General features: G+C 41.9%; 1 protein-coding gene across 6 annotated transcripts in view; it reads right to left on the bottom strand.

Moving 5' to 3' along the window:
- The window catches only part of LOC139367194 (voltage-dependent L-type calcium channel subunit beta-2-like), a 107,428-nt gene that overhangs the window by 53,478 nt on the left and 42,348 nt on the right, over positions 1 to 11,602 (bottom strand). The window contains exon 1 of one of the 6 annotated variants that reach the window (XM_071105354.1): positions 10,736 to 11,026. The exons of the other annotated variants lie outside the window; for them this stretch is intronic. Within the exon in view, the coding sequence (XP_070961455.1) occupies positions 10,736 to 10,768 (33 nt within the window). The 5' untranslated portion in view covers positions 10,769 to 11,026. Of the gene's footprint in view, positions 1 to 10,735; positions 11,027 to 11,602 lie in introns of those variants that run through there. 6 annotated transcript variants of the gene reach the window in all.

The following is an 11,602-nucleotide window of genomic DNA, read 5'->3' as shown; positions in this document are numbered from 1 at the left end:
CTCGCAACTTTTTCTGGTCCATATTATCAGATTTCTTAGAATGTGGTTGTCTAATCTCGAGCAACAGACTAAATTAGTGCCTTTTACATCCCTTTGATGCTTTAAGTAGAAATTGTGCCCCAATATCAATTTCAAAAGTCTGTTAAACTAAACGAAGTGCCCTTTAATATAGACCACATGGAATATTCAATCAGACTTTCAATATGTATGAAGACTTGCAAAAGTGCCAGAATTCAGCATTTTTGACCCTCCCCCTGTGACTTATAGGAAGATTTTAACCCACTTAGCTAACCCAACATTTCTCAGAGTTGTAAGGTGTGTTAAGGTCAACCATGTTACGTGAACTGAATTCTCATTTTAATATGGTGAAACTATTTTTTCAAAAGAAACATTGAACATTTAATAGTAAAAGCAGGTTAGTAGAACTGGTTCTACTATTTTTGGAAATGTTCCTGGTGTCCTGTGGTAAAAAAAACAGAAACGTTTCAACAATTTCATATCTTTTTAAGCTTGCATTCAGTTGCCCGTTCTGTTGCACATAACAAGCTTACATCCCCCCTATCACAAGGGGATTTATGGCTGATTTAAGATGAAGTCATCCACCCTGTTATGGTCAACCCTGTTACTTTATTTGGCATTTTATAGTATTTTTTATTTATTTGAAGTTGCACTACGCAGAAATCGCTTCACCATTTCCTGGTTGATAACACTCTAATAGTTCGTCTAATGTCACTTTATGTGACAAAACAAGCAAGTATAGTGTAGAGAACCATTGTACCATCTAAACCGCTGTGGAATATATTTTACATAACCCAAAATGTTGTTTCAGCTGTTTGAAGCTGGTGTACAAAACCACAAGTGAAAGACACAAAAACTAAATTTAAGAACGGGAAGCATAGAAATTGCGCACATAGAACAGATCTATCACTTCTTAGACTTGCTTTCAAGTAGAATCATAGATCTATAACTCATGTTTCTATGTGAATTTGGTATGGTCGCCCAAAAATTTACATATTACCACTTTAACCTCTTGAGATGGGAAAACTTGTTTTTTTGTGACGTTGTACATGTTCTCTTTATGACAGAATGTTTACATTTGGTGCAATCTAATGTTTTTTTTGTTGTTGACCAAGTCACACTTCTCAAAAGGCAACAAATTAGTGGAACTACCCAAGTGTGGACATTCAGGAACACTGCCTGTATCCCAAATGGCACCCTATTCTCTGTATAGTGTACTACTTTGGACCAGATACCAAAAGTAGTGCACTATACAGGGAATAGGATGCCATTTGGGACGCACACCACAGTGAGCCTGTGGTTGGTTTGTGACAGTTGCTGTGCTCATTCTAAGCTGGAACAAGAGGCTGCTGCTTTATAGCCACCTGCCTGTCAATGTCACATCCCTCACAGCAACGGAAAGTCTATTAAATCATCGTCCCATAGATTACACTATGACTACTGTCTTCTTCCACTGAGTAAAGACAATAGCACACAACGCAAGACATGACAAGAGATGTTCTGTTAGAGCACGTGGTTGACTTCTGTCACTGCTTCCCACTCGAACTGATGAACGAAGAATGGAAACAGAGAGGAAGTGTGTGTGTGTGTGTGTGTGTGTGTGTGTGTGTGTGTGTGTGTGTGTGTGTGTGTGTGTGAGAGAGAGAAAGAGAGGGCGAGAGAAAGAAAAACTGAGAGAGAAAGAGGAGAAAAAAAGAAAATGGGAGTGTGTAAGATAGAGATTGCTAGAATGATTGAATGAACGAGGGTGCTTGCATTCCTACATGCGCACGTGTTTCCCTATCTGTGTCCGAGTGTGAGTGCGCAGGTCGGGGTACTGAAGTAATGGCTTTTCTGGCGTGGGGAGCCGAGCGGGGAGCAGGATTGGCTGCGTGGAGGTCAAGGTGACACTCGAGGGGGAACCCAGGACGAACAAGGGAAAGTGTTTACCCAGCATCCCACATGCCAAGTGTCTTCCTCTGTGCTTTAGATAAGTGCATCATCCCATTGAGGTGATGGACACTCCGGCTGTCAATCAAACCACACTGTCCTAGGGAGCAGGACTGTGTCTCAAATGGCACCCTAGTCCCTATGTAGCACATAGGACTCCTGTCAAAAGCAGTGCACTACATAGGGTTAAAGGGATGGTTAAAAGCCAGGGGGAGGGGTTGCTTAAGAGCACACTGCTTTGAAAAGAGAGAGGAGGGGACCATGCAGTAACACAACACTAGAGGCACCATAGAGGCAATAATCAACCCACCTCAATAGGCAGGGAGCTGATGAAGGAATGTGGTTTGATTAATGGAATATGGTTATGAAACGAGCCATGTGTGCTGCACTCGTTCATTGTGATTGCGTCGTTAATATTGTGTCAGGAGCTGGGTGTAGGAGGCAGGCGGTGTCTGTGGATGATTGATGAGCACCGGGCTGGTTATGAGAGGACTGTCTGGTGAGACTTTTAGAACCATCCTCAGAAACAAATTGGCCATAGGGTAGTTTGGGCAAATATAGTCCATATTTAGCCCAGTGGCTACACTTGGGTCTTTGTGCAGAATGATCATTATTTGGATAATAATTGGGGCGCAGAGAAAAAAAAATATGAGCTGTTTTCTGGGCCCAGTCCATCCCTGTCCATCTTAATAACTGCAGCAACAGACAATGCCAGAACACCAGACCCATTAACACGACTGCCAGTACTGTGAGTGTGTGTCCTAGCAGTCTGGACTCAGTGTGAATTACACTCTGTACCACTGTCTAGGGTCATTCTGCTCCTCCGCAGTCAGTTGTGTTGTTTAGTAACAACCCTGCAATGTAATAGGTGTCCATATCAGAACTACTATAGTCTGCTCTCTGTCACTTAAGGCATCAGGAAATAGGCACCGGTCACGTTACATTTCATTTACGCATAGATGTGTCCTCAACCGGCTGAGTCAGACAGATTACACACGCGCGCACACGAGGACGGACACGAGGACGGACACGAGGACGGACGCGCGCACACGGGACGCACACAAGCACATAAGAGATTGGCTCTGTGGCTGTCTCTCAGTGTTGTAACTCAGATCAATATGTCGATACTAAACTCCAGAGCACATCCACCTCCTGTTAACAGTAAGAACTACAAAGACGTGTCCATGATAAAAAAATCATACAGATACTTTAAATCCAGCTTTGTGAACAGAGTATAGATGTGCTGGGGGGCTTGTCTAGAGGTGGTGCTCGCATCCACTCACTTTCTATGCGATATCCCTCTCTTCTGTCCCACCCATGTAGATAAGTACAAAATAAAAAGTATTTCTATACATGTGTCAGTATGTGTGTCATTGGTATTTGCAGGCTAGTAGGACTGGAACAGCAAACAGCAGACGATTGGGAGGAGACAGCTGGTCAGGTCGTCTCCCAGCAAACCAAAAATAGTTTCTGTGAATGTTCCCAGAACATTGATTAGGTTGCCCCAAACGTGTGCGGAATTATACTATGTTTGTATAAAACATTTGCCAGATTTTGCAAAAACGTTCCCAGAACACATTTTGTTATTACATTACCTGGAAACCGAATAAGAACCTTAGGGGAATGTTCTGTGGTGGTTGTTACAGATGTTGTGCACAACAATTTGGTAAATGTTAGGAGAACAAATGACACAAATAACACATTTTGTTATCAAAAACATTATTTGAATGTTTTTTGGATGTTATCATCCTAATGTTAGATAAAACCCTAACTAGAACTTAATGGGAATGTTAGCTAATGTCCTGGGAACGTTCCCGGTTTGCTGGGCTGTCTGTCTCCAGCTCTCTCTCACACCCCAAATGAGTCAACTGGGGAGCAAGGAGATAGACAACAGCATCTGTCACAGACACACAGTGTCACAGACACAGTCACAGACTCATAAGGACAGACTGATACAGACACAGAGAAATCCACACACACACACACACAGACTGACAGACAGACGGACACGCTAGAGGACTTCACGGATGCAAAGAGTTCCGAAATGGACCTGGGCTTTCCTATCCGGACCCAATATGCATCAATACATTTTACAATATAGAGACCCATTCCGAACGGACCGAGGACAACTACACCCGTTTAATATAGACCTGGTCGGATCCAAACCCGGTCCGATCCAAGTGAGGGAAGCAACAGAAAAGTACATTTTTATGCTACTTTATTAACCAGAGCTGACAAAGCGTGAGGGAGAGCAGGTAGAGAGCAGAGGCTGTGCTGTGTGTCTAGGCTACTGTGAGTGTGAGCGAGTGACATGGGAACAGGGAGGTAGGGAGAGACAAGAGGCTGCAACCAACCAAGCCAATTTGAGCTATAGTAGACTAATAGCTGCCATAGATACAGTGGGGCAAAAAAGTATTTAGTCAGCCACCAATTGTGCAAGTTCTCCCACTTAAAAAGATGAAAGAGGCCTGTAATTTTCATCATAGGTACACTTCAACTATGACAGACAAAATGAGAAAAAAAATCCAGAAAATCACATTGTAGGATTTTTAATTAATTTATTTGCAAATTATGGTGGAAAATAAGTACAAACAAGCAAGATTTCTGGCTCTCACAGACCTGTAACTTCTACTTTAAGAGGCTCCTCTGTCCTCCACTCGTTACCTGTATTAATGGCACCTGTTTGAACTTGTTATCAGTATAAAAGACACCTGTCCACAACCTCAAACAGTCACACTCCAAACTCCACGATGGCCAAGACCAAAGAGCCGTCAAAGGACACCAGAAACACAATTGTAGACTTGCACCAGGCTGGGAAGACTGAATCTGCAATAGGTAAGCAGCTTGGTTTGAAGAAATCAACTGTGGGAGCAATTATTAGGAAATGGAAGACATACAAGACCACTGATAATCTCCCTCGATCTAGGGAGATTATCAGATTAAATACCAGCAACAGTTTGTGAAAACCTTGTGAAGACTTACAGAAAACGTTTGACCTCTGTCATTGCCAAGAAAGGGTATATAACAAAGTATTGAGAAACTTTTGTTATTGACCAAATACTTATTTTCCACCATAATGTGCAAATAAATTAATTACAAATCCTACAACGTGATTTTCTGGATTTTTTTCTTCTAATTTTGTCTGTCATAGTTGAAGTGTACCTATGATGAAAGTTACAGGCCTCTCTCATCTTTTTAAGTGGGAGAACTTGCACAATTGGTGGCTGACTAAATACTTTTTTGCCCCACTGTATGTTATTTATCATTCAATATGATTACGAAGTACCTATTTTGACTGCATCAAACCCGGGAGAAGCTAGCTAACTAGCTAGGGTAATTGAGGATGCATGCGCTTTCTCATGCTACACAGTTACAAACAACACTCCATTCAGAATATAAAGTAGCAGCCAACCTGTTGGCTCTTGGTTGTTGTAGCCTATTCTTCTCCTTTAACTTTTAATTCCTTCATTTTAATTCCATCTTCCATTGATTTGATATCTTCTAACTTTTCCCCACAAGAAGGCTGTATAACTGTAGCCCATTGCCGCTTTGATGACTTATGATTGGTCAACAATGACAACAAAGCTACACGCGCCACTCTCGTGAAAATCAAAGAGCAGCATAAATGCTAACATGTCTCTCTCTCTCTACTGCAGTAGTTACATTCAGATCTATATGGGTCCTTCCAGACAAGGAAGTTATAATTACACATACCAGAGACCTGTGACATTATTTAGAATTCTGGATCCGGACCCGCTCGGGTCCCAGATCGGGTCTCGGGTATTCGGGTACAGGTGGATCCGTGAAGACCTCTAAGACACACACACACACACACACACAAAACAAAGTGGCTCAAAAATGCCATCGATATCTAATGACGATCCAGTGTCAGTGAAGCCCATTAAAGTGGAACAGACAGCGTTTTAGAAACATGAAATCCTATTAAAATATGTCCCTATACCCCCCCGAGGAAGAATAAAACACATTTCTTTACATTTTCTGACAAGCGAGCACTTACATATGGTCATTTTTATACTTTCATAGAATGTTTGGGAATGACGTAGAGTAAGGCATGTGTGAACATTCTATAGCAATACAGAGTGGGAAAGCAGCCGTGCGTTTGGAATAATTCATAGACACTGCAGTAAATAAAACCTAATAAAAACGTGTCAGTCTTATCCAGGACTGGACTCTTCACAGACCGGTGTGCCATAGAATATCAGAGCCACAGTAGGCCTATATGCAAATAAGCCATTTGGCACATGGGCCTGCCATCATTCACTTTGAACTGGACTGTGTGTTTCAACGCAGTAGCGACAGTGTGACTATAGATCCTTGGAAAGCATTCGCAAAAACCCACAAAATACACCTGAATGGATTTTTACAAATATGTACAGTTGAAGTCGGAATAAAGCCCCTTTTTGGATATATTTGCCGGTTTTAGATGCAAAACATCTAGAAGATGTCCTTTTTCAGGTTTAGAAGAAGTAACTGCTAAACGATGACTCCCATTCGTATAAGCTGATAGCATAGCTAGCATACCGAAATCAGTGGTGGTAGTCAAAGTTGATTGGTGACGATGACATGAACATGTATTGAGGTTGACATCCATACACGCATTTTACACAGATTTTCACCTCAACATGGTGTGAAATACACATATAAACAACAGCCTAAATATAGGATCATTTTGCTGGGGGCAATGAGGAGATTCAGGATCTTTCCCCTCATGCGTTTCCATGGCATTTCCATTGTTTTGGTCAGATTCCATGGAATTTTGAGTCAAATAGAACCTACTTTTGACTGATATTCTGATTGTCTGTTTGTTTCATATCGGCAAAGTAGTTAAAACATTTTCAGTTCCTCTTTAAGGCCAACCTTTCACATGGACAGAGTTAATTAGGTGTAAAAAGTAGTGCACCAAATAGGGAATAGGGTGCCATTTAGAATGCACATGTGTGAGGCTACTGTTTGAAGTAGGATGGGTTATTGGAGTGAGGATAGCTCATGACAGTCATCTCATTCTGACTGTCAATAACACACAGAGGGCTCAGATCTCAGCACTGTCTACTCAGTCACACACATCAAACTACAGGTCGACCGATTAATCGGAATGGCCGATTAATTAGGGTATGTTTGGGCGCCGATTTGCCGATTTAAAAGAATATATTATTATTATTATTTATTTTTTTAGACCTTTATTTAACTAGGCAAGTCAGTTAAGAACACATTCTTATTTTCAATGATGGCCTAGGAACGGTGGGTTAACTGCCTCGTTCAGGGGCAGAACGACAGATTTTCATCTCGTCAGCTCGGGGGATCGAATCTTGCAACCTTACAGTTAACTAGTCAAACGCAATAACGACCTGCCTCTCTCTTGTTGCACTCCACAAGGAGACTGCCTGTTACGCGAATGCAGTAAGCCAAGGTAAGTTGCTAACTAGCATTAAACTTATCTTATAAAAAATAATCAATCATAATCACTAGTTAACTACACATGGTTGATCTAAGTATCTGACTGAGCGGTGGTAGGCAGAAGCAGGCGCGTAAACATGAATTCAAACAGCACTTTTGTGCGTTTTTCAAGCAGCTTTTTGTTGTGCGTCAAGCATTGCGCTGTTTATGACTTCAAGCCTATCACCTCCCGAGATGAGGCTGGTGTAACCGAAGTGAAATGGCTAGCTAGTTAGCGTACGCTAATAGCGTTTCAAACGTCACTCGCTCTGAGCCTTCTAGTAGTTGTTCCCCTTGCTCTGCATGGATAACGCTGCTTCGATGGTGGCTGTTGTCGTTGTGTTCCTGGTTCGAGCCAAGGGAGGAGCCAGGAGAGGGACGGAAGCTATACTGTTACACTGGCAATACTAAAGTTCCTATAAGAACATCCAATAGTCAAAGGTTAATGAAATACAAATGGTATAGAGGGAAATAGTCCTATAATAACTACAACCTAATACTTCTTACCTGGGAATATTGAAGACTCACGTTAAAAGGAACCACCAGCTTTCTCATGTTCTGAGCAAGGAACTGAAATGTTAGCTTTCTTACATAGCACATATTGCACTTTTACTTTCTTCTCCAACACTTTGTTTTTGCATTATTTAAACCAAATTGAACATGTTTCACTAAATAGATTTTATTGATGTATTATATTAAGTTAAAATAAGTGTTCATTCAGTATTGTTGTAATTGTCATTATTACAAATACATTTCTAAAAATCGGCTGATTAATCGGTATCGCCTTTTTTGGTCCTCCAATAATCGGTATCGGTATCGAAAAATCATAATCGGTCGACCTCTACATCAAACACCATTTAACACACGCGCACACACACACACACACACACACACACACACACACACACACACACACACACACACACACACACACGCATACACACGCATACACACGCTTACATTAGGGATGTGACAAATGTTCTTAACGTTTAAACTGCCATTGAATGAAAATGACATGAATTCACAATTCAGATATGGTCCTGCATATGACCTCTAAGGTGTAATGCAGTTCAATCTACCCAAGACCTGGCTACCTACCAGATGGTCGTCACTAGTTACCACAGCCTACAAAGTAATTTACCCTGCCTATTTCTACAAATCATTTTCTTAAAATGTGGTTATAAACTGTTAACCTTATGCCTAACCTTACATTTCCATACATTTTATCTAGTAGAAACCCCACCAGACAGCCCTCACCTCAGTTAATGGCTCCTGAGTGGCGCAGCGGTCTAAGGCACTGCATCTCAGGGTAAGAGGTGTCACTGCTGTCCCTGGTTCAAATCCAGGCTGCATCACATCCAGCTGTGATTGGGAGTCCCATAGGGCAGCGCACAATTGGCCCAATGTTGTCTGGGGTAGGCCGTAAACAAGAATGCGTTCTTAACTGATTTGCCTAGTTAAATAAAAAAATGATGCAGTTTTAGGTTTTCTGCTGTGTGCCTCTCTTTCACGTTCTCAGTTCTCTGTAGTACATGGGACTTCATGTCCCACTTCTCATCAATGTGATGTATGACAGCGTCAAGTCCAACATTATTTTGCACCGCGTATGGTATTTGAGAGCGTGCGCTTTATAGGACTACTTACAGATCAATCATTGAACAATTTCTTCATTTGGGCCATCAAGGTTTTTCTACATCTTGTAGTCCGGTTATAGATATGCCATTAGGGCAACTGCTGCCAGCAATGGGTTGGGTCTCGCGGTGCCTCCCTTTCAGCATTGCACCTGCACTGCCACTGTAGCTCAAGTATTGCCATACAGGATTTTGTTGCTGTCGCTTTCCTGTCTTTTTGTTTTATACTGTTGACAAAGGATGACGTGCGGAGCGCTTTATATCCGTGACAAATACATTTAAAGGTGGATATCTCCTCCTAACTTTACAGCATTGTTGTACTGGGTATTTGTTTAATTCACATTTATTCCCTTTATGACGATGTTCGGGACCGGTTAGTGGTAGTTTTGTGATAACTGTACTGCGATTGTAGTGGTAGTTTTATGATGACTACAGTGATTTAAATTTTGCAATGACAGTCTGTTGTTGTACTCTTTTACAGTTTGCTTACTTGATATATAGCGAACTCGCTCAAAACTGCCACTGTCCTGCTGTCTCAGCTGGCCAGCTGTGTTTACACTACCGCACAACCTATTTTTGCATCCAATGTGCCCAACGTCACAGCGGTTGACTGAAATGCATAGTTTGGTGGGGAAAAAAATAAAAAAGCAATGGTTTAAAAACAACTATAAATCAAAATATTATGATTTAATATATACTTGTAAAGAATACTTAGAGTACAAAGTGCTAGTCACTCAATTGTAGAGTAGTTAAAAGGTCTACTTCCCTGCTTTTGACAGGAGCTGGCTCGTACCTGCCCATTGACTTTCAGCAATTGCGCTAAGCTAACGATATGCTACCTTCAACTTCCTTCAAACTGCATGCAGAGACATAAAAATGGTATCCATGAGTTTGTCTGACTCTGGGTAAGTAGAATATTACCCAAAATCGGGAAATCCCGAAGTATCCCTTTAAGGGGTTCAAAGAAAAAGGTAACTAAATGAACTAGAGTATTAAAAAAATGCACAGAAAACTATGTAGTAAACCTTGAAAGGGTCAGTTCATGTTTTAAATCAAATTATGTTGCTTTCATAGCCTCCATCAAATACATAGCCTTGAGTCAAAAGTAATATGATACAAAGATCTTTACAGTCGGAAAAAGGCAGATAAGCAAAGGCAGAGAAAAAAAAACAGAGTTCTGAATAGCCATGGCTAAAGAAAGTGGGCCTTGTAAATGCTATGTGTTCACTAACTAAACAGTGTCTGTAACCAGAGGACCAGGCATTTCTCATGTCCCAGGTGTTTATTTTCCTAACGTCACATGAGCCGTTAACAACTGTCGCAGCTTTCCACTTCAGGCTAGTAACCTCGAGTCGCAAATTCAGACAAGATGCCCAAATAATCCGCTACCCCTAAAATTACCCCTGTAGGCAGGCTACATAAGAGCCAGAGCCGCGACACTCTCGAGCAACACACTGACTTCCAGGAAAAGTTATAAGGAGACAAAATAGGAAGCCCAAGATTATGCCCTTTGGAATTTGGTGTAAAAACAAAATTCTTCAAGATTCCAGAACTCTTCTCCATTGTTCAGAGCGGAGAGTGAGAAAGAACAAGAGAGAATGAGATAACAACTGCTGAATCTGTGCAGCATACAGACAGATAGCCTCAGAATGTGTAGGCAAAGTATGTTTACAGTATGTGTTTGTGATATTGTGTCTACTCACCAAGTCAGACTCCTCACTGCCCGAAAGATACATATCTGCCCTACCCGGCTCTGCTGTCGCCCCTGCTCTGCCCGGTCCGGGAGAAATATTCCTCAGCTACTGCCCATCTCCTCCCAGTCCCAGCACAGAGAACTCCTACTACTACTGCACTCCTTGGCTCCTTTCAGTAAAACACACCGAAACTACATTAACTACAGCAAAGTAACCCACAAAAAGTTTGAAGTTTGGAGTTTGGCATTGGGAGTTTCAGCCCTTGTATGGCCCAGTCCTGTCCTATACCGGCTGAAAGAGAGACGAGCCTCTTCTTTCCCACGCTGGGAAAACACTCCTTCAGTGAGCTGCGACCGTTCTCCAGCCCCCAAAAACAAGACCCCCCCCCCCCCCAAACCCCTCCCACACACACATACATAGCCTGAACAAACACACATAGCCAGTTAGGAAGTAAGAACTCTGGCCAACAGGGCAGGCCTGAAAATTCCAGAATCCACCAAAAGCAGCTGCAGCAGCTTCTCATTTCTGTGTGAGTGTGTGATCCTGAGAGTTTACATGTGTTCGGCTATGCCTTGAAGAGGTTACACTTTGAGGAGAGGAAGGGTAAAGACTCAGACTTACTGTACATTAGAAGCCCAACACATGTTCCTAAAAACCAAAGTTCAGGAAATAATTATCTTTACTATCTTGAAAATATGCCATACGCAGATTACGTACAGAGGCTTGATCAATGCCCAATAGGCCACAAAAACGGATACACGTACTTTGAACATTCTTCATTCAGTTTATTGGGGTCCGCTGGGTGACTGTAGTGGTTACTGTGATAGAAGTCATCTAACTTCAAACGACCATGGCCCCGTTTCCCAAAAGCATCTT

This window comes from Oncorhynchus clarkii, chromosome 15 (genome assembly GCF_045791955.1).
Source record: "Oncorhynchus clarkii lewisi isolate Uvic-CL-2024 chromosome 15, UVic_Ocla_1.0, whole genome shotgun sequence".
Classification (NCBI taxonomy): domain Eukaryota; kingdom Metazoa; phylum Chordata; class Actinopteri; order Salmoniformes; family Salmonidae; genus Oncorhynchus; species Oncorhynchus clarkii.
The sequence above is the reverse complement of the archived record's forward strand: the minus strand, read 5'-3'. Positions and strand labels throughout refer to the sequence as shown.